Source organism: Vigna angularis, chromosome 1 (genome assembly GCF_016808095.1).
Source record: "Vigna angularis cultivar LongXiaoDou No.4 chromosome 1, ASM1680809v1, whole genome shotgun sequence".
NCBI classification, from domain to species: Eukaryota; Viridiplantae; Streptophyta; class Magnoliopsida; order Fabales; family Fabaceae; genus Vigna; species Vigna angularis.
Genome location: NC_068970.1, coordinates 446,893 through 468,900, shown reverse-complemented (window position 1 = coordinate 468,900; position 22,008 = coordinate 446,893). Strand labels below are relative to the sequence as shown.

Below are 22,008 nucleotides of genomic sequence, written 5' to 3'. Positions count from 1 at the left end.
TACCATGAACAGAAACAAGTTCACATTATATTTATAGTTTGATTGGATGGGCAAATTTAAAGCTTTAATCGATTTTAACACGAATAGTACAAGAAGTAGATAACTGGAATTGTAACTTTTTATAATATCAGTTACGATTATTTATTAATTTTAATAAGGAGTATTGTTAAGTCTTTATAATTTTAAATTCATATCCATTAAACTCAATAAATTAGTACTAGTAACATTTTTAAATTTGTATTATAGGAATTTTGATTATAGAAATTGAGCTTGTGAATAATTCAATGATAAAACATTATTATGTGTGGGCAATATTCTTAAGCATTGTTTGTTTACAGGATGAAATAAAAGAATTTGGCCTGCATAACAGACATGAAATTATCTCTGTACTTCAATTCTAACTACTTTCTACCTTTTTGAAAGAGAAGTTATTACTTGCTCCAAGATTATCTGATCTCGGTGAATTTTCTAATTAGCACAACCATAGTTTATTTTTACCAAAAAGAGTCAACCACATAAGGGAGAATGTAAGGAAATCTGGTTCCCCAAAATCCTGATCAACAAAAGAGATAAAAAGCCTTGGTGTAGCAGATGATACAAGAAGAAAACTTTGGGTGGCTGGGTCATTCATTAATTTGCCACAATAATTCAATAGGGTAATTTATTTATATACTTTGGAGGCAAAGTTGGCATTGCCAGCATTTACTCCACTGTCAAAACTATGATAATATACTCCAAATCAACTCCTTAGGAGATGCGAAGAATTTTGAAAGAGGTGAAAGGGGCAATGCTTTTCATGGATACTTCCTCCACCGTGTCTCTGATTAAAGATCTACCTCTGATGAACACCACTGAGCTTCTACAACACTGTATCCATAGGATAACAACCAAGAACTCGAAGAAACCTAGCAAATTCCTGAAATGGAAATGAAATAAATAAATAGACTTTACCAACAACTAGAGATAACGTTTGCTACATTTCATAACATGGAGTCACCAAAGATAAAAACATTGATTTAATACTTTTTCTTTTTTGAAAAACAGCGAGGACGGATGAGTTTAATGATTATGCATGCATTTATAGAGTAGTCAAAGGAATTTTAACAGTGTACTACGCAACTGATATCATGTAAAAGTTAAAGTTAGAGAAGTAAAAGCAAAAAGGATTTCCCATCAGGATTGTGGAATATGCACCCAGATAAAATGTGGTATGATGCAGCAGGGCACTGACACGCTTTGGACGCAGCCACAGATAACATTTGATTTTCTGGTTTAAAACCAAATAAGTAGATATGACGTATCTTTGTGCCTGCTCATTAAGGTCATATCCTAATAAACAATTAGATACTAATCCTTTAGGAGATATAAAGATTACTGAAGCAAGTTTTGGTTATCCTAACATAACCTTTTTCTGTACAAATGGTCAATATAAAGTATTTTACTCCATAAGAAACAAAATATTAAACTGGGGTTGATGAGATAATGGGCAGACCTGCAACTGTCCTAAAGCATATTGTGCACGAGGTTCTGCCATAGAAGCTTCAATATCAATGTAGAAGAGGTAGTCAAAGTACCTGCTATCAATAGAAGTTTTACTGAAATGCATCCTTGATCAATTTGAGATAAAGTACGAACCACTGATCAATTTGCATTTAAACCACAGAAATTACACCCTAAATTTTACCATCGCAAATCTTGAACCGAACGAAATTACTTACCGGGAATTCCCTTGATTTGAATCATCCACAACCCTTAATGGGCGCTGCTTCAGCGGACAACTCTCAATCTGAATTTACATGAAAAAAAATAAGAGCAATGAATGCGTTTCTTAATTTTAAAACTCCAACATCAATAACTATAACACACCTTTGATAAATTAATATCCCTCATAGCGAAAACTGCCAAGGCTTTGAACAGTACACCAGGACCTTCTTCGAGACTGAAAACAACGCTAGTCTGAGAGAGAAGTCATGAACTCATAAGCACGTTTATAATAATCAATTGAAAGAACTAAATTTTGTATACCTTATGTGGTTTGTCAGTTCCTGGAATTATAGGATCCCTTGCAAGGACCAAGAAACGAGTAATGTTCTCATCATCATCCTGTGAAAATCGCAATGAACGAGTTAAGCTATACTCTTGTGGACTTCACCAGAAACAGCAAACATGTTTTTGTTTTCTAGTCTTTTGTAGCTTCAAAAGAATATATTATCCAATAATAGCTAAAGATGGAGAAAGGAATCCAGTAATTTTCTATGTATAACAGACATCATCCAGTTTTAATATAGAAATTATATATTTATGACTTGTCTCCTCTTCTCCGATGAAAGTCGTATAATGACAACATCTAGCTTTGATGCATCTGATGGACATTGTCTGATGAAAGTCATCTGTCTTCTATAGCACATGTGAATACACCTAATGATTCTTAGATGATTTTTTGTTTAATGAGTTAGGTTTTCTATTATTTTGTTCTGTAGTTAGGTACAGTTGCAAACTAGTCTACAAATACTCGAGCTTGTCTAAGTTAACCAAGAGCTGAAGAGTTTGATTAATATGTGCTTGTGTAATTTGTATGATGACCCTGTAATTCGTTTTTTCCTATTTGAGCGTGTGTGATATGTAAACTCTGTGTAATCATCGTGTTCTTTATTCTTGTATGTGTTCAAGTAGGAATGTATTGAATATATCATTTTTCTCTTTTCACCTATCTTTGATCTTTCCTTGCATGTTCTAAACTACATTCACTAGAGCGTCTAATGTTCTTCGCATCTAGTGAGCTTTTGATATCTGAATACAAAATAAAATGGTATCGGACCTTCAATTTTATCCGTTCCGCATCTGTAAGTGGGTTATCCCTAATTAAGACCAATCCCCTCTGTTTGTTTATTTTGTCGTAAAGAAAATCTTCAAGAAGACATTCACGAGAATGGCTAGGGTGACCAAAATTGAAAAGTTTACAAAAAAGAACTCTTTCAATCTGTAGCACATCAAGATTAGTGCTTTGTTGAAGGAACAGGGAGTGTAAACACCCCTATCTGGTAGGACGAACATCCGGAGGAGTTTGTTGTGAGAATTCAAGAGTTGAAGGCTCATTCTCTACTCCTCTTGTCCCTCTCAGATGAAGTTCTTTATAAGGTAGTGAATGAAGAATCTACCTTTGGGTTGCAGTTGAAGCTGAAGAAGTTGTGCATGACAAAGTCCATCTGCAACACATTGTTTCAAAAAGAGAACTTTATCGACGGAAAACAGTTCCCGTGTTAATCTTTTGTTATATGTAGACAACATGCTTATAGTGTTATGCATAAGGTAGAGAGATTCAACTGTTGAAGTCACTATTAAGCAGTGAATTTGAGATGAAAGACTTAGGAGTTGCCGGTAGAGTTCTGGGCAAGGATACTGAGCGAGATTGTGCTCAGAAGAAGCTCTTTCAGGATCAACAAAGTACATTTAGAAGGTCTTGGACTGTTTTGGCATGAGGGTGTCATGTCAGTTGCTACTCCTTTGGCATTTTCTATTCATCTATTTATAAGCAGTCTTGCTTTTTCATAATTCAATAAGGAATATATGATTCATGTTTCTTATGTTAGTGCATTGGGGAGTCTGATGTATGTGATGGTAGACCTTACTCTAGCAAGTACGTATATGGTTAATCTAGAAAGGAGCATTGCTAATGGTGAATTGTATTCCTAGGTACCTTAAAGGTACATCTAGTGTTGGGCTTGTCTACAAGGATAACCCAGGCTCTAATGGCTGATACAGGATTTCCACATAAGAAGGTTGTTATCATCGTGTGATAGTCTAAGTGAAATTTACTTAGCTAAGGATCAAGTTCCAACATGAATGAATCAAGAATGTTAATGTTATGTATCATTTTCTTTGCACAAAAAGAATGAGTCGAAGTGGTGGAAAATTGGTACAATGGAGAATCTAGCTGATATGTTCACCACCAAGCCTATTCCAAGAAGCAAGTGCGTGTACTATTTGGATTTGTTGAATGTTGATTGTCAGTGACAATCGTCCTATGACACTGATTTGGAAGAAAACTCAAATCAAGCTGAATATATGTTGATTCATGCCTTGTTTCTTTTTTGTTTGCTAAAAGTTGTATAATGATGACACCAAACTTTAGTGCACGATTGTTTTGTTTAGTTAGTTAAGCTTTTTATTATTTCATTATATAGTTATAGTAGCAGCTCGTGTATATATACTGGAGTCTATCTTATTTAGCCAAGAGTTGGATTGATACGTGTTTGTGTAATTCATATTAATCATTCCTGTAATTCGCTATTTCCTTTTTGAGCATGTATGTGTGATATGTAAACTCGATGTAATCATCGTGCTCTGTTCTTGTCTGTATTCATCAAAAATGAGTTTATAGAATATATCACTCTTCTCGTTTTCATCATATCTTTGATCTTTCCTTACACATTCTATACTACGTTCACTAGCACTAGAGCATCTAGTGTTCTTGATCTCTAATACCCAACAAAACTACTTACTTTCTAATAGAAAACAAAATATTTTCTATCACATAAAGTCATACTAAATCCAATCCATTGATGGATCCTTCCTAACTAACATGGATTCAATTCCCATTAAGCCATTTACATATCAACACTATCAGGTACCAAGGCCTTCTTTCAAATTGCATTTTATTTGTATGTTATAGCATGGAGTTATCTGTGTAGCTTTTCACTCAAGCTTAGAGCTTACATGCTTGACAAACAAACAACTTTCATGTCACAAGTCATGGCTTTTGAAAGACAAGTTTTCAAGCAAACAACTGATTGGCACGAACAAGATGTATGGCTTCTTTTCTGTCAACATCTCGGTCCACCAAGATATAAACTTGCACAAAATCAGAAAAAAAGGAAAGAGAAAGCGACAGGATGATCAAATACAGCATGATCACTCACTTTTAGAAAATCTATTAATTTGGTTACAGCCATATTTTTCATTGCTACAAGTGATGATCAAAGTTCAATTTAATAGACTGGCCAAACATTTAAAAAATATCAATAAGGCATAAACTCCTAACCCAATGACATCCAATTTGCAAGCATTAAAGTTGGTGTAGTGATAAAAGAACACATGACCTAAGGCAATATACTTTAGCAGCTCAATCTTCCATAACACAAAGGAAATGCTACCTGAATTCTTTCTGTAAGTATGTCGAGCCCATATACTTTTGCAGCTCGGGAACTTGCAATAGCTCCTGTGTCTCTTGCACAATTTGAAGCCACTGTCTGTTTTCAAGAACATAACTGTTAGGAAATGCAACGGTACAACCTAATCAATGCTTACTTTTTGACAGAGAATTCATAATACACCTGAGCAGCCTCAGCAGTATCACGTGCACCAATCTTGACAACACCTAAATCATTAAGCATTTTCTCACATTGATCTAACGCCTGCATGTAAAATTGTCATTGAAACAATTTGTTGCAACAGGTAAGCTTAGTTTAGTGACATAAGCAACTGTCTCAAAACTCTGTGCAATCATAAACCAGGTTAGTTAAGACTTAAAGTTGGCATGTTGAGGTTAGCCATTATTACATAGCAGAGCAATAAACATGATTGGTGAAATCCAATAAATTGTACTATTAGGTAGTCGATGTTATCTTAAGGCAGAATCACACATACACATTCATTTTGTTCAAATGCGAAACATAATGTATCATATTTATTCACTCTTTACCTCGAATAAGAAAATAGAAAAAAAAAAGACTACATGTAATAACCAACCTGGGGATGACTCACAACAACTTTGAGGTCCTCCTTTCTCACACCAGGCAATCCTAAAAGGCAGTGATTAACACGCAACTGAACCTCCCCAACAATGTGCAGCCTATGGCGGAGAAGTAATTCATAATTACGGTGGATGCTTCCAGCAACAGAATTTTCAATGGGCAGAACAGCTTTATCCACTAACCATAATTCAACTGCCTGTGGAGAAGAATATAAATATATCGTTGCAATAGGTATAACTTACAAGCGCATACATCAAACACACATACCGAAGATATACTAAAACAAGAAATGGAACCTTAAATGCCGATTCAAAATTGTCACACGGCACAGTCTCACATTTTGGATATGCTTTCAAAGCTGCATCCTCACTATATGCCCCTGGAAGTCCCTGTATCAGCCAACTGACTGACTAGTTAGCAAAGGTTATGGTGCTATTAATATTTTATTTTGAAAAAAAGACTTAAGCATCATACCTGATAAGCCACGCGAACCTTTGATCCATCGCTTGAAGAAGAAGAAGAAATGTCAATTGTTGTTAATGGCTCTGCAATTAACCAAATTACATAATTGTGATAAAATGTTAATTAAATACCAAAGGGAATTACATCACTTACCGGCTATTACTAGCATAAAAACATAAATTGCATCAAGTAAATATCATGAAATTTTGTTTATCTGCATGCATACACATGCATATGCCAGCAAGTGTGCAAGGCTCAAAGTGTACTAAAGTAAAATATATCAATTTAATTTACTATAAGAAGGAAGATCAATGTGATAATATTTGAATTCATAATATGTTGCTCTGATAGAATTCATAATATTTGAAGTGGGAACAATATAGTGCAGGCCTGCATTCAAAAAGTCATAACCCATATCCGCTCATGCCATCGTACTAAGCCAAGACTTTAGGTTGTGTTACCTTGAGTTCATCACGGATCACCAAAACTACATCAGATGCAATGAACATGGTCAGCCGTTTGGAAATGTTGGTGTTGCAAGTCATAGTTAGTCTATTGCCTTTCTACATATCTTACAAGCACACATGTAACCAGTCACATCACTAACAATCTCCCTTTCAGTTAGTTTTCAATTCCAACAACTAGACTCAGAGGAATTGGCAAAAACAAATAGTGAGAAAAAGAGAGATTTTCCCCCGTGGAAGATAGCCTTTTAAGTTCGGTATATGGATGTGTTCTCCCTTTACTCAAACAACATATCTGTTCCTTTCTAAATTCTATTTGCAAGGTTTGGATTTTGTGCGTTTTACTTAGTGGGGCTTTATCCTCTGCATTGGTTATATTTATTACCAACAAAATTTAACCAATAATTCCTCTAACAGAAGAAAATGATCATTCAGATGCAAGTATTATCGTAGCAAATTACAATAACACCTTCAAGAAACGTCAAATCCATTAACATAGGACAGCCCCTGGGGGCGTTAATTAAAAAGACGGAACTTAGATAAAATAGTTTCTTGCAGCCTTGCCATAAAATTCTCCAATTAAACGACAAAACCTGTTTATTTATTTAAAATTAAAAACGTATATTCAATAGAAGTCATTTGTTAATGAAGAGAGCATTCATGTGTAGTCATTTGAATGGAGAATTTGAAGAACATGATCCAATTTTCTCCTAATAAAAAAAGGGGTCATGAAAGAAGAACTAGCGAAATGATGATATCAAATGCATATACTGTGACCGTCTTGCCCTGCCAGCATCAACCACAAAATTATATGTGAAAAGTGAAAAAAGCAACGGCACCATAACAAAATTATCCCTCCAAAACACCAACAGGAGAAACGTTAGTTGAAAAGCAAAGTTTGGTCATGAAATCAGCAACATTTATCATCAGCTCGACTCTAGAATTCTTGGAGTGCCAGTTAAACACAGGTAACAAGATGGGGGGAAGATATCATATAACTCACTAGGAAGCTGGTTTATGTCCTTGTGAAAGCCCTTTGACTCATTTTGGTGAACACTATCGGCAGCCCCAGAAGAGTCAATCAAAGGGGGGACATTGGGCTCCTCATCTTCAACAGCAGTGGTAGCTCTCTGAGCCGAAACACCCAAACAACAGCATTCCCACCTGCGACATTTGTCAAAATCATATCTTTGATTCCAAATCGGAGTAGGATGAGAATTGGCAAGACCAACACCCAATTGAGGAGGAGAAGCTTTGGAATAACCCCAGATGGATACAGCCTTGAGAGCCATCAAAATGAAGGAACCCAATCTACAATGTGAAGGAAGAAAGGGAGAGAAGTTCAGAGTTTGTCAGAGTGGCGATGGTTGGTGAGTTTGGGGGATTCACAGCATGATATTGTTTAAGAAATACTTAGTGTGAATGTATGAATTACGGTTGGCGCTTAGAATTTTGGGTGACCCCACAATAAATAAAACAGATGGTATAAGCATATGAACTATGCAATGCTCCCACCAGTTGAAACAAAACAAAAGGTTGCATTTGGTGATTAAAATGCGACAGAATTTAGAAAAGGGCCAACCAAACAAAACAATTGGCTAAGAGACAGTTAGGTGAGCAGAATTGTCGCCTGTTACAAGCAAAATTTCTGCAACCTTATTCAATTTACAATCTGTGTTTAAAGAAATCGTAAATCCACGTTTTCTTCTACAGTATTAGATAAATCGATAGAGTAGTACGTAGATCTCCATTTTTCTCACCCAAAGGTACACAAGCTAATTACAAAATATTTTATATCTCTTAATTTTTAATAAAAATTAAAATTAGTTCATGTTCAAAATTTTAAACTAATTTAACTCCTTATATTTTAAATTTTAGTAAATTTAGTTTTGTAATCAAATTTATTTTGTTAAGTTTATTTAAAATTTTAAACATATTAATCCTTCCATAAACTTATCTAATAAATAGACAACTTTTTTTGTGGTTTTACTCTCAAATTGTCTCACATCTGATTCAAAATTAACACCTAACCATACAGTTAACACAATTATATATAAAATGACATCATAATCATAATTAGAAAGATATTTATAAAACTCCTAATAAGAGGCAAACCAAAGATAAGTTTTATTATTTTTTTTAAGTTATCTTCATATCCAACATATATTAACATCCAAAGTAATAAGATTTTTGTTTTATTATCATGTTATTACACAAAACGTTTTCAAAATCACTTAATATATTTTAGTATGAAAAAAATTTTAAAAATGATGACATTTTTTTTTTATATCTATAAGTTTTATTTCTAAAATAATCAAAACTTCAAAAATAATCAAAACCTATGATTAGGTTCTTAAATTACCAAAGCATATACTAAAATAATTTTTGATTATTTAAAGAACAGAAACATATAATTTTATAAATAATTTAAAGAATATTACTAGTAACATTTATAAAAATATTTGTGTAATTATAAATTTTAATTATTTAAATAAATGATATTTATTCGTTTGTTATGATTAAAATTTCATAAATTTTACATTTAAGTTTTTCATTTATAAGATATTCATATATGGAAAGAAAAATACCTTTACAATTGGTAGATGGATGCATAAATAATCTACCAAATGTTTCAACAACCACACAGTAACTGGTCAAATTTAACAGCTTCAAATATTGATTATAAGTAAAGTAATAAGTAAGTCAATGATAGATAGACTATGACTATAACTTAGGTGCATATTTAGGTCAAAATTCAATATAAATATAGATATCAATCGTTTTTTAATGTATGACGCAGTTAAGTTGTCCGGATTAATTTTAATCTACTATACTATACTAAAATGTTGACCAATAAAAAATTATTGTTCAAATGATTCTTAACATAGTTATCAATATAATTATTATCATCATAAGATTCTTTATACACTGTTTATTATTAAACAAAATAGGACAAGGGCAATCAAAAGATCCTAATTAAAAATTAAATTCAGGTAGTGGATGAAATTGACATGGTCTAAGTCTAATTTAACTATTTGTCTAGACTCTCACGCAATTAGAATACCAAAGAATCATAACAGTGACATTTTCTTAGGTTTATGTCAATTCCATACAAGAATCCTTAAAATCATAATTAAGGTTCATACTAATTTAGAAAAAAAAAACTGGAGAATCATCAAAACATAACCTACATAAGTCATACTAACCTTGATCCGTGAGAGATCTTTTAAAAATGCGTACTTCATTCTTTCTATTCTCCAACTTTCGTTTATCAATTTATTTTTTTGTTTTTCTTTCTCCTATCACACTTTCACAATGACTTACTGTGAAAGGTAGAACTATGATCCCTTTTATTAATCAATGTTTTCAAGTTGATTTTTATTTATTTTTTATTATAACTTTTCCATAATACAAACTTAATATAAATAATAGAATAATATATAAATATAATTTTAATGGACAATGCGATGATAAGTAAAATACGTGAAAGTGAAATGATTGGAAAAATTTATAATCACTCACATATCATTTTTCAAATTATATCGATACTAATTGAGTTAAATATTGCAATTGAAAATGATCTTGAATACTGAAGAGCAGTTTCCTGTGGGTTGAAAATGATGTTTTGAAGTGATTATCGAAGTGGTTTGAATGTATGTTGTATGTAAGATATAGAATGGGTTGGGAAGTGAAGTTTGAATTAGGGTAGGAAAGTAAGTTGGAATGGAAGGTGTGTTGAGTGTGAAAGTGGAAAAAGCCTAAGGAATATCAAAGGACAAGAGACAGCTGAAGGAGTATCTAAACAGCGTGTCCCTTTCCCTTTGGTTTTTACAAAAAGCCGTGCCTTCTGCTTTCGGACCATAATACCCTTCATTCTGAATAACATAACATATCATAACCCCTGTGGCTACTAAACACTGAAATCTTCATCCCAAAGCATGGCAAAGTCTAACAGTCCTCCCATCATAAAATCTCAGAATTACGCCCACAGTCCAGTCCACCACGCTGTCGTTTTGGCCGATCACACCACTCTCTCCAGAATTATCTCCTCGCTCCCGCGTCTCCCCGATCCTTCTCTAATCCAAACCGAATCCGATTCCCTCGCGCAGGAAAAAATCGCTGATCAGATCTCCACCCTTCTCGACCGCCGTGACGTTCCTTACCGAGAAACGCCTCTCCACCTCGCCGTACGCCTCAACGACCTCTTCGCCGCCCGTTCCCTCGCCACTGCCGGCGCCGATGTCTCCCTCCAGAACGCTGCCGGCTGGAATGCCCTGCAGGAGGCTCTCTGCCGCCGCGCCTCCGACATTGCGCTTGTCCTACTACGCCTCCACCACCGCAATGCCTGGTCCAAGTGGCGCCGCCGCCTCCCTCGCGTCATCTCCGCGCTCCGCCGCATGCGCGACTTCTACATGGAGATTTCCTTCCACTTCGAGAGCTCCGTCATTCCCTTCGTCGGCAAGATCGCCCCCTCCGACACCTACAAAATCTGGAAGCGCGACGGCAACCTCCGAGCCGATACTTCCCTCGCCGGCTTCGACGGTCTCAAAATCCAGCGCGCTGACCAGAGCTTCCTCTTCTTCGGAGACGGAGATCACTCGCATGATGTCCCTGCCGGTTCGCTTCTCGTTCTCAACCGGGACGACCGCAAAATCTTCGATGCCTTTGAGAACGCAGGCGGACCGATGAACGAGTCCGATGTCGCCGGATTCTGCTCGCAGACGAGTGTGTACCGTCCTGGAATGGACGTGACGAAGGCAGAGCTTGTAGGCAGAACGAATTGGCGAAGGCAAGAGAAAACAGAGAGCGTGGGAGAATGGAAGGCGAAGGTGTACGAAATGCACAACGTGGTTTTCAGTTTTCGGTCGAGGAAAGTTGCTGGCTGTGAGTCTGACGTGGCAGGGAGTGAACAGGTGCTGCCGTTAGAACTGGACGAAGATGACGACGGTTTTCTTGTTGCGGAGAATCCTAATTTCGGGTTTCCCATGCCAGACAAGAGAAGACACAGTAGTTTTGTCCGAGAAGATAGAGAATGGGTCCCAATGGGAAGGAAAAGCGTCGACCTAACGTACGGAACTGCCCCACCTCCGCGGAGATCTTCGGCGAGCGTGACTGTGCCACAGACCAAAGAAAAAGAGTTCGTTAGAAGCTTACGGCCATCGGTGTGGCTAACGGAGCAGTTTCCGTTGAAGACGGAGGAGCTACTGCCGTTACTCGACATTCTCGCCAATAAGGTGAAGGCTGTCAGGAGGCTCAGAGAGATACTCACTACCACTTTCCCGCCGGGAACTTTCCCCGTTAAGGTAAGGGCATCATGGGAATAGTATCATTTTTAGTCTTTTTATAAGTAAATTATTTTAAAATTCAGATTCTATTTTGGCTTTACCGTTTGTTAAGGCTATCGGTATTATTTTCTGTGGGCCATACTTGAAGAATCCCTCGCTGAGATTTAGAATATGGGTGGGGCCAATGTTGTGAGTTATGAGTAATAATTTGGATGAACAGTGATGTGAGGTCAATAGCATGGTCCCACACGATGATGACGTGGTGTTGGATCTGTTTGGCGTGTAGTGAATCGACTGCGGATGACCCTACCTTTACTGCCAACGTCCACGGCGAAGTCAATGTCGGGGGGTTGACCGTGATTTGTCTGCCACGGATACAACATTCACCTAAGATTGTGAGGATTGATACTTTGACGTAGAAATGTAGGAGACATGACACGAGGAATAGTAATGGTGAGGATGAATAGTTTGGCGTTATAAATAATAATTATGGTTTTGGTGTGATCAGGTGGCTATACCGGTGGTCCCTACAGTGAGGGTGGTGATTACTTTCACAAAGTTCGTGGAGCTGCAACCTCTGGAGCAATTCTACACTCCATTCAGTAGTCCCAGACATTTGGTCAGTGGAGAGGAGCAACAGAAGAAAACAGAAAACAGATGCTCCTCTTCGACCACATCGTCCGTAGCATCAATGTGGCTGAGACGAAGTAGCAGCGTCAATAAGCAACAGCAACTGCAGCGATGTTCCTCCTCCATGACATTGGATTCGGACCCTTTTGCTATTCCTGTGGGATATACATGGACGAGTGTGGATGATAAATCTCGGAAAATGAAGAAATCCAAGTCCTTGAGAAAGTCTAAATAACAAGGATAGGTGTTTTTAGCGTCCAATATGTAGATAGATAGATATCCTGGGGCATGGCATGGGGATGGTGGTCACAAAGTGCTTAGAAGCTAAAATAGGTTAGAGCTTCTAATGGAATCATCATCATCCATAAGGTGCTTAGAAGCTAAGGCTTTATTTGTTTGCTTACAGTTTTGTTTTATGTCTTCATTGAATCATTACATGCATTGATTCTTTTCTTTCAACTTGTAAATTGTGCATATACATGGAAGGGCCCATAGCAGCGCTTTGTCTTTTTTCTTCTCCCTTCGTCAACGGTGAATAAATTCTGGAATTGCCAAAAACTCTCATCAACAAATAAGAAACACACGACTCTTGCCTTGTCACTTTTGTCTTGTATCCAAACAGATACACCACTCTCACCTCTTCTTTCTCCGTCATTACTCACTGTCTTCCCTCACCAACCACTCCTACTGTCTCTCTCATTGTGATGCAGTGTGGAGAAAAACAGTTGCATGGAAGAGAGAAGCTCTTTAGGAGATAGTTTGGAAATAAAAAATATATTTAACCCTAATAATTATTAAAAATATTAATTTTAATATAGTTAATTTTTTCAAATATAACTACATGATAAATGTACCAAAATTGACGTTTCAAAACAACTCTATATAATTATAAAAGTGTGCAGGTCATGTCACACACTATAAAACTATTTCCATTTTTGTTTTAGGTTTAATTGCATATTCATCATTCAAATTTTGTAAATATTACCATGTAAGTCTTTCTGTACATGTTTTTACCATTTAAATGTTTAATTTTTACAAATTTTATTAGCTCATTAAATGCTGTGACAGTGTATACATATAATTACAGCTGATATTAGTCGAGAAAATTAATAACAAGGGTGAGATTTATTTTTATAGTACAAGTGAAATTTAAGTTTGATTTGATAAGCATGAAAAAGTGGAAAGAGAGAGAGAGTTGGTAGGTGTGAAATGTAAAGAAAAAATTGAAGTGGTGAGACAACATAATTCATTATAGTAAACTTTAGGTGGTATTGATAGTTTAGTACTTATGGAGTATCGAGTGCTAGAAATGTGCTCTAATCACTGCCCATCCATTCACCAAACAGATGAAAAAATCGGTAGAATGGTGAATAAAACATCTTCCTCTGATGAACAAATAATTTAGAAACAAAAGGGCTCTGTTGCAACTCAATTATTATTGTGGAAATAAAAAAATAATACTTCCTCTGATGAAAACAGGTATTTAGAGACATTTTTGTCTCCATATGATATTGATCATAGAAACTCTTTTCATCTCTTAGTTGTATTCCTTGCAATTCAATCAAATAATTATGTTTTTGTATATTAAATTTACTTTTCTATAATAAATAATAAGACAATGCTTCTATCTCAGCAAATTTAAAATAGATAATCAGAATTAAACTACAAGGTAATAATCCATAAACCAAATGTCACTTCCCCTTTATCAGAAATTTGCAGCAAGGAAGAAAATTGTTGGTGTCTTAAAGCTTCTAGGTGAAGCAAAGTGGTTGGTGTCTATGTTTTTCAAAGAAATAGAAAGAAGAGAAATAGAGAGAGAGAGAATGAAATGAGTCACTAAGTTATTGTGACGTGTAACTATTAATTTGAATTCACTCTTTTTATAGACTCAGTTAGCTGTTTCTAAGAGAAGGGATAAAGTTTTGTCCAGATTTTTTTGGGAGATATTTTAGGATACTAACAACGTAAATTTCTAAGATTATTTTTCTACATTTTGAATTATAATATTACCTTTTTATCACAACTTAATCTGTACGGGCAATTATACAAAATATTATGATAATTTTTACAATGGATTTATCGATCGATACATAACAACGAAAACAATGTGACTAAGTTTTTATAAATAAAAAAATCGATCAATCATAATTAAAATTAGTTTAACACCTAAATTATATAAACAAGACAATAATTAGATGCAAAGAAAATTGAGTTATAATTATGTAGATTGATCTAATCAAAATTTCATTAAAAAAAACTATAAATATAGGTTAAATATATGTTGTTAACACATCAATTAAGTTTTTATTGTAGTATTAATTGTTTTAATTGATCTAATTTAAGTTGATTTTGGTACCAAAACATCTTTAGTACAAACATTCTCCAATTGTGAGGCAAAGGCCTCCAATAAAATGAGAGCATACTAATCATATCAACCGTCGCTACCAACGAGTTATGGTATTTGCTTGTCTTAAAACTATTCATTAAACCGTTTTGTCTTAACCACAATATTTTTATTTTATAATGTTATGAGTATATATTATATAAATACTTCATTCATTGTTGTTTTTATATGAACAACGGGAAATGTAACTAAAAAAAATCAACCACCGTGAAAAGAATGATTGAACATTCAATACTAGATAAAGTAATCAATTGAAATAAAACAAAAATATATAGTTTAAGTAATCGCTTTACTTTTAAATGGTGATAAACTTTAGCATCAGTCCTAATTTAAATTTTTGTTTATGAAAAAAACATGAGAACATTTAATCTTGAAGAAGAACATATTATGATTCTCAAGTGCAAAAAGGTAAGTAGTTAACTTATTATGAGTAGCAAAAACATAGTAATTTAACTTTAATTGAGTGGTTTGAATTTGAAAGAGGGTTCAGCTAGCATCACTTTAGTTTAATGTTGGATAAAAACAGACTCATTCGTACAGAAGACGTTACCATGTTATGCAATCTTTATTCTTTTTCCCCTCTCACCCTCTCTTTTCATAAACCTTTCTTTTTCTTTTTAAAGCTTTGTTTATAGCACCATTGGACCACACCTATGGTTGGTTGGTTGGATCCAATCCAATTAATAAATATAAAAGGTTCTTTCATCTTCTATGTCCAATCATTTCCTTCTAACACTTCCATTTTTTTTTTAATTTTAAATTTATTATATGTGATTAAAAAAACTTTACACTTTATTTTTTATATTTTATCAAATTTTAAAATTTGATGAAAGAAATTAAATTTCAAAATCCCGACGAAAGATTTTTTAACATTTTATCAAATTTTTGAAATTCGATAAAAAAAATCCTTTATAAGATTTAAAAATTTGTTAAAGAAAAATATAATCTTTAAAGTTATTTTTGGAAATTATTCGAAAATTATAAATACAGAATGAAATGATTGGAGATGAAGGATGAAAATACTCTCCAACTTTCATTTTTTAACACTTCCATACTTCTCATCAATATCTTATCCTTTTCTAACTTTCTTTTTTCATCAGAAAAAACCAGTAAGAGCATTAAGAGGGAACTACCACAGCTACTGCTGCATTATTTCACAGCCATTTATGCAGACAAGTTTTCCAGAAAATTTTTAAAGCAACAAAGATAAACCAGTAAAGGGGGTTGATACTAGTAGTCTAAGCGGACACTAGACTGGTGTTCATTGTACCCTAATCATTCTTTGATGAATACACGTTCTTTATCTTTTTCCCCACAAAAGTATGGCTGATAAAACAGTAATTATATACCTTTTTATAAAAAATAAAAACAGAAGTCTCAAGATAGAAAACCCAAATGAAAGATTCTTGATCCATGCATTGATTAAAGTGTCCAACAACGTTGGATGAGAATTGACAAGATAAAAAACTCAAACCACACCAGGCCTGAACAAAGACCAGGGTAGAAGGATTACACTATACTATTATTATGTCATAAGGTTTAGTATTTATTTAAAAATAAAAAGAAAAACTAGGAAAGATGACGCACATAGTTTGCTTAACCAGATGGGAATACTCAAACAGATAGGTGAGTTGTCAAGTCCTGTTATGAAAAGAAAAAGATAAATTAGGAAAAGGAAAAGGAAAAGCAATGTAACATCACATTTCAATATATATATCATTTCCTTCAGTCCTCCTTCTATACCTTTTAAATTTCAAGTCTTTCTTTCATCAACCATTCTTCTGCATCAAAATCTCAGTCATTCCATTTGGAGGTATTGCTCCTGTCTTTAAGCTTTTCTGTCTCAAGTTTTCACCACAGGCACTTGCCAAGTATTTCTGGATTTGAAAGATTCCCCAGTTTTATTAGATGTGTCTTGCAATTTATATGAATTCATGATCACGTGCTGTAATATATTTTGAAGGAAAGTACTTAAATTTGTTATTCCCTCATTGAGCATAAGATCAGATTGGCTATAAATTCAGAAAACTATTAGTGTTTATAAGGTTTCACCTTCAATAGATTTGTTCTGTAGTAATGATTTGTTGAGATTTTGTCTCTTGGTATCTGAAAGGTTTAAGGTTGTTTTATGGTGATGGCATCAGGGAAAGATGGCAAGCGAAGCTCCAAGTTGGGCAGATCAATGGGGTGCTGGTGGTATTGGTGCCATGGAAGATGATGTGACAAGATCTCAAAAGGAAACAGACAAGAACAAGAATTCAGGTTCTAAGGGTGGTTTCGGCAAAGTCAAAGCAACTGCTTCAAATTGTATCAAATGGTTCAAAAGTATGTGCAAAAGAAAGAGTACATCCAATTAATGTATAATGTGTGAACTATTAATTCACCACTATGGCAGCAGTTTTGTAGCCTTTTTCTTTCACCTCTTTTAATGAATTGAAGATGTATCAGAGAGTTAAGGTTGATTGAATGATATTAGTTAATTATGGAGGAAGATGCTCTTTAAATTTAGCATTATTTAGCACTGCATGATTGATTGCGTACGAGTTAAGACATCCTTTAGGATAGCATGTCACTGTTTTGCTTAATTATGCATCGTTGCTAATAGGTTCAAACTTGTTAAGAAGTTTCATTTTCCTTTAAATAAGTCTCGTTAAATCATATTATTTTTAAACAGTTTTTGCATCATGAAATTTTATAAGAACTCACAGTATATTTCCTTATGTAAATTAACTTATTTTAAAATACAAAAAAAAAATGTGATCAACTTTGGAAATGAGTCAAGTCAATAATTACAAAAGGTAGGAGCAAAAGCATGGTTAAAAATACTTCTAAAAAATTCTTAATTTTCATTAGAAAATTATAATTTAAAAACCCTTTGAATTAATTTTGAAATGAAAACAATTTTTTTTTAAACCTTTAGAAATTTCCTTTTGGGAGAGTTTTGTTCACAAAAGGAATTTTGTCAGTTATTAGACAAACACTATATGCTCTACTGGGAAAAACAACTCATCCCAATATCAAGCTTGTACAAACCTTCATTTCAGTAATTACTAAATCAAGCATATATGATGATCCAACAGGAGGTCTCACAATTCCATGCAAGGATGATTAGTTCTTAAACATTATCATTCACTTGAACCACAAATAAATCATGCCAGTGGAGAATAAGTTTATTACATGATTTAATATGATTATGAATATCTTCTGAAATACAACATACCATCAGCATATATAAATGTAGTGCAGAAACTCTTATTGACAAACCTTCATTTCATTGATTGCTATTGATTAGCTGTTGCAATTTCAATAATGACACACAACGAAACCACAACTCATTTTTCCTGAAATAGTAGAGCACCGATTCCATTTCAAAACAAGCTTTCCCGAAGCTTTAAAAAAATTCTCAAAAAGCACATTTTGGAAGCTTTTAAAACTTTACTGGAAAAGAAATAAATATTGAGGGAAGCGTTTGAAGCACAATCCTTTTAAATAATGCCTGAACTGTAATTTGCCATCGTGTGACAATTATTGAGCCAAGACACTACCAATCTCAGAGGTCACTGGATTACTTTAAATCTCTATTTTCTTTTGTATCTGTGGCGTTCCTCTCTTTTTCCCAAAACAATAAAGCACCATAGTGTCCTCGTTGAGTCGTTACCAAAACCAAAACAAATTAAAAGGTTCATTAAAAAATTACAAATCTCAGCCCGCCATTAAAAAAAGAATTCAACTGTCAGCATAAAATATAAATTCATATATTGAAATTCATATTTTTAGAACAATACACATAATCAAAGAGCATGAAAATCCTGTTCAATATATACGTAAACCATACCATTAACAATAAACAGGATAGGCATTGACTATAGACAACAGAACTTGCAGCATCTATTTACAGAGTTGATCATAAATTATTAAATTTAGTGGGAACCGAAAGTGTTCTCTCCACTGTAAGTCATGTAAAGAAAGCCATCATCGTCCTTATTTTCCTCATAAATGGAAGACATCAATGCGGCTGCAACAAGAGATTTAGTTCATAAGCACAACAAGAATTTGTTATCGTAATGTTTTATTATTCAGCTTGAGTCGCCGCTACTAACCAGTTGGAGGTAATGTGTTATTGATAAAAACAAAAATAGCCTTCTCCGCACCGACCTTGATCCTTTTACGAACAACATAAACAAATTGACCAACAGTCAAATCCGCTGGGACAAGGTACCTGCAGCATCACAACAAGAGAAACAGAACCAGGTGAGAATCCACTGCTGCACAAAAGAATAGATTTATGCATTGTGGTCTAACCCAACGCTACATCAATGGAAAAAATCTTCCTAAACGAAGTAATGAAGTGGGTGCAAACTAGACCATAGATAAAATAACATTCTACATACAAGTGAATAACATTTTATTATTTAATTAAATTAAGCAATTATATCTTATAAATGCAAGAAAAAGAGAAAGGGAAATATTTCGCAGAAAGCAGCTGACTGGGCTAGGAAGAATAAGCTGCAAACCAATAAAAACAATGTATTAGCTTAGAATTTAGGTTGAGCACCCAACTCAACTCTGAAAAACTTGTTGGTAATGTGAGGACTATTCAAGTTGTATAAGTTCTGTTTAAAAAATATCTGTAGTTGATGTGGGATGTGGTTAAATAACATCTTTGAAGTTTGCTACAATCCCGTCCAAAGCAGCTACAACTAAGTGAACTAAAGGTGACCACAATTAAGACAACTTTCAAACATCTTCCCTCACGCCTAGGGCTACTACTACCTTGGAGCATGGCAATGCAGATGACCAAACAATGGTTCAAGGATAAACTATGATGCAATCTTATAATTTGGACTTGGGATTAACTTAATGTCCCAAACTAATAAAGCTCTATTTCACTTCTTCTGGAGTATTCTACACTTCAGAGTGTTTCCACACTGGTGACGAATCTTACAACATCTTCCCCATTAAAGGCTGGAAGTTTCACTTTCTTTATTTGTACATGATACCCAGCCTAACGTGGATATTCGAATATGATCCCTGACTAGAAGAATTCTTTTCTTTGACAGGAATTCTCATTTCCTCCACTTTTCTCTTCCTTTACAGCCTTTGCATCCTACAGAAAACGCTCTCTTCCATGAGTTTGGTTAGGACCAAAACTAGAAATAGGAAAGAAAAGAAATATTTTAGTGAAAATTGAAATACAGGGAAAGGGGAGAGATCTCTCTTCAAATGGCATCCTCTTTACCAAGAATTTCTCTTTTCATGAAGAGCACAAGCTCGATCTAAAAATGATAACCAAACAGAATTAGCTGATAATTTATCCTAAAGTGCTTCTAGAAAACATTACCCAAGCAGACCTTAAGCTGAACTCACAAATTAGATGCACCGTTCAGTTGTATTGTAAATATTTCGAGTTGAGCTAATACTGGCTATTAATATATTCACTTTGCCCGTAAAAACAAAGCATCAATTGTACGACGCTGATCTGCTTCCAATTTGTCCATTTTCACTGTCCACACTACCGTTACGTTATTACTGACACAACAAACAAAAGAAAGCCCCAAAATCTTTACAGAAAGCATCAACCAACTTCAAGAAAAAAGATACCCTTGAGAAAGCAAAAATATACATGAATACAGTAAGTGGTGTTTTATACGATCACTAACTTCTTCTTGTCAATGTCTGGAATGTCAGTTCTTTCCGCTCTCTCAACAATCACCTGCACACAATGACTGCATTTCAACAAGAGTGCCTCAAGAAAACACAAACAATCTAAACAAAAGAACCCACCGGTATTCTATCAGGATACTTGTCTCTAATGCGAGCAGACTCAGCTTGCCTTCTTTCTGGCATGGGGAAAAACAAAATGTTCAATTCATGAGTTTAAAGGGAAAACTATGCAACAAAGTATACCTTAGATATTATGAGAAAAATGCAAACTCCAAAAGGGAGGGAAAAAATTGTCCTCGGGCAAAAGATTGTGTATTTAAACGCAGGAATAAAAGAAAGAAAAACCCAGAATTTAGTTCTATTCCGAATAAACCAAATATCCTTCTCAGTTGATGTTATGATAAAATTAATCGAAATCATCTAGATGAATTATGTTCCCTATAATTCTTCTTTTCTACAGAATCCAAAAGCTCGTCGATTTTAAATTACACGAATACAGAATTTATCTTTAGGGTAGAAGTGAGAAAGATTTAAACTTTACTAATTAAATATAAACCCTACTAAGGGTGATGAAACACGTGACCCAGAACTAAGAATAGCAAAGTAAAAATATTGGAAGAGAAGTTAAAGAATAGGAAGAGGACCTAAGGGATGCTCAAGCTTGAAGGAGCTTTTGGCCATGGTCTGTGAAGATCTGAAACAGCGAAACATTAGAAAAGAAAATTGAGTAAGGAAAAGAAAGGGAACATAATAGCGAAGAGTAAGGTTGGAGAAAGGATTGACATACCCAACACACAGTCACAAGAAAAAATGGATGAAAGATTGATTGGGAAATTAGGTTAAGAGAATAGAAGAGAGGAGAAGAGATGAACGTAATTGAGACGGAGAAGAAACCTATAATTACTACTTTTTTTAACTAAAACTATCATTACCACTTGCCAGCTTTATTTCTTTTTCTGTTGTTTTTTTATCAGTGTCATCTACCTTTCTTATCGTATCCCATCTGTAATTATCATATATCTGTTCTTTTTAAATAAATATTTCACCTCAAACAAAAATTTACAAACTTTATCTATTAATTGATAAAAAATAAAAAAGTTGGTTTCCTAACCCGACATAATGCCCAAATAAAGCTCCAGCCAATTTATGAATATTTACAAAAAAATATTTATTCACTTCGATTTATATGTATTGATTATTCACGATTAATTTATGTTGTATTTAAAGTGTATACTGGAGATTACAAAACTAAAAGGATGTAATTATATATTTTGATAATGTGAATATGTGTTTATTTCTAATTTAATTAACATAATAAGGACGTAATTAAACAATTACACATTAAT

At 34.3% G+C, this 22,008-nt stretch overlaps 3 protein-coding genes across 4 annotated transcripts; 1 reads left to right on the top strand and 2 right to left on the bottom strand.

Moving 5' to 3' along the window:
- Positions 1–460: 460 nt before the first annotated feature.
- On the bottom strand, positions 461–8,292 carry LOC108346975 (arogenate dehydratase/prephenate dehydratase 1, chloroplastic). Its single transcript, XM_017586055.2, has 11 exons — positions 7,683–8,292; positions 6,228–6,298; positions 6,050–6,142; positions 5,749–5,949; positions 5,334–5,414; positions 5,154–5,249; positions 2,026–2,103; positions 1,867–1,956; positions 1,719–1,786; positions 1,493–1,574; positions 461–916 (listed from the first exon to the last, which is right to left on the bottom strand). The coding sequence occupies exons 1-11, from the start codon at positions 7,969–7,971 to the stop codon at positions 860–862; spliced, it is 1,206 nt and encodes a 401-aa protein (XP_017441544.1). The 5' UTR covers positions 7,972–8,292; the 3' UTR covers positions 461–859.
- A 2,282-nt stretch (positions 8,293–10,574) lies between these two features.
- Positions 10,575–13,105, top strand: LOC108346965 (uncharacterized). Its single transcript, XM_017586045.2, has 2 exons — positions 10,575–11,982; positions 12,473–13,105. The coding sequence occupies exons 1-2, from the start codon at positions 10,618–10,620 to the stop codon at positions 12,827–12,829; spliced, it is 1,722 nt and encodes a 573-aa protein (XP_017441534.1). The 5' UTR covers positions 10,575–10,617; the 3' UTR covers positions 12,830–13,105.
- A 5,624-nt stretch (positions 13,106–18,729) lies between these two features.
- Positions 18,730–21,608, bottom strand: LOC108335571 (autophagy-related protein 8C-like). 2 transcript variants are annotated; one of them, XM_017571719.2, is made up of 6 exons: positions 21,450–21,608; positions 21,307–21,356; positions 20,783–20,838; positions 20,659–20,711; positions 19,099–19,217; positions 18,730–19,013 (listed from the first exon to the last, which is right to left on the bottom strand). In XM_017571719.2, the coding sequence occupies exons 2-6, from the start codon at positions 21,341–21,343 to the stop codon at positions 18,919–18,921; spliced, it is 360 nt and encodes a 119-aa protein (XP_017427208.1). In that variant the 5' UTR covers positions 21,344–21,356; positions 21,450–21,608; the 3' UTR covers positions 18,730–18,918. The 2 variants fall into 2 exon arrangements, with proteins under 2 accessions (XP_017427208.1, XP_017427124.1); XM_017571635.1 differs by lacking the exon at positions 21,450–21,608 and having other exon boundaries at positions 21,307–21,373.
- Between the last annotated feature and the right edge of the window lie 400 nt (positions 21,609–22,008).

What these genes read in the sequence shown, in the direction of transcription:
- LOC108346975 (XM_017586055.2), bottom strand. Translation starts at nt 7,971, where the DNA reads ATGGCTCTCAAGGCTGTATCCATCTGGGGTTATTCCAAAGCTTCTCCT. An exon ending in ATACTGCTGAGGCTGCTCAG is followed by an intron (nt 5,250 to 5,333) that starts GTGTATTATGAA and finishes TCTTGAAAACAG; the next exon opens with ACAGTGGCTTCAAATTGTGC. An exon ending in ATGCTTTAGGACAGTTGCAG is followed by an intron (nt 917 to 1,492) that starts GTCTGCCCATTA and finishes TTTCCATTTCAG; the next exon opens with GAATTTGCTAGGTTTCTTCG.
- LOC108346965 (XM_017586045.2), top strand. Translation starts at nt 10,618, where the DNA reads ATGGCAAAGTCTAACAGTCCTCCCATCATAAAATCTCAGAATTACGCC. An exon ending in CGGGAACTTTCCCCGTTAAG is followed by an intron (nt 11,983 to 12,472) that starts GTAAGGGCATCA and finishes TGGTGTGATCAG; the next exon opens with GTGGCTATACCGGTGGTCCC.
- LOC108335571 (XM_017571635.1), bottom strand. Translation starts at nt 21,373, where the DNA reads ATGTTTCGCTGTTTCAGATCTTCACAGACCATGGCCAAAAGCTCCTTC. An exon ending in CCAGACATTGACAAGAAGAA is followed by an intron (nt 19,218 to 20,658) that starts GTTAGTGATCGT and finishes GTGATGCTGCAG; the next exon opens with GTACCTTGTCCCAGCGGATT. An exon ending in TAACACATTACCTCCAACTG is followed by an intron (nt 19,014 to 19,098) that starts GTTAGTAGCGGC and finishes CTCTTGTTGCAG; the next exon opens with CCGCATTGATGTCTTCCATT.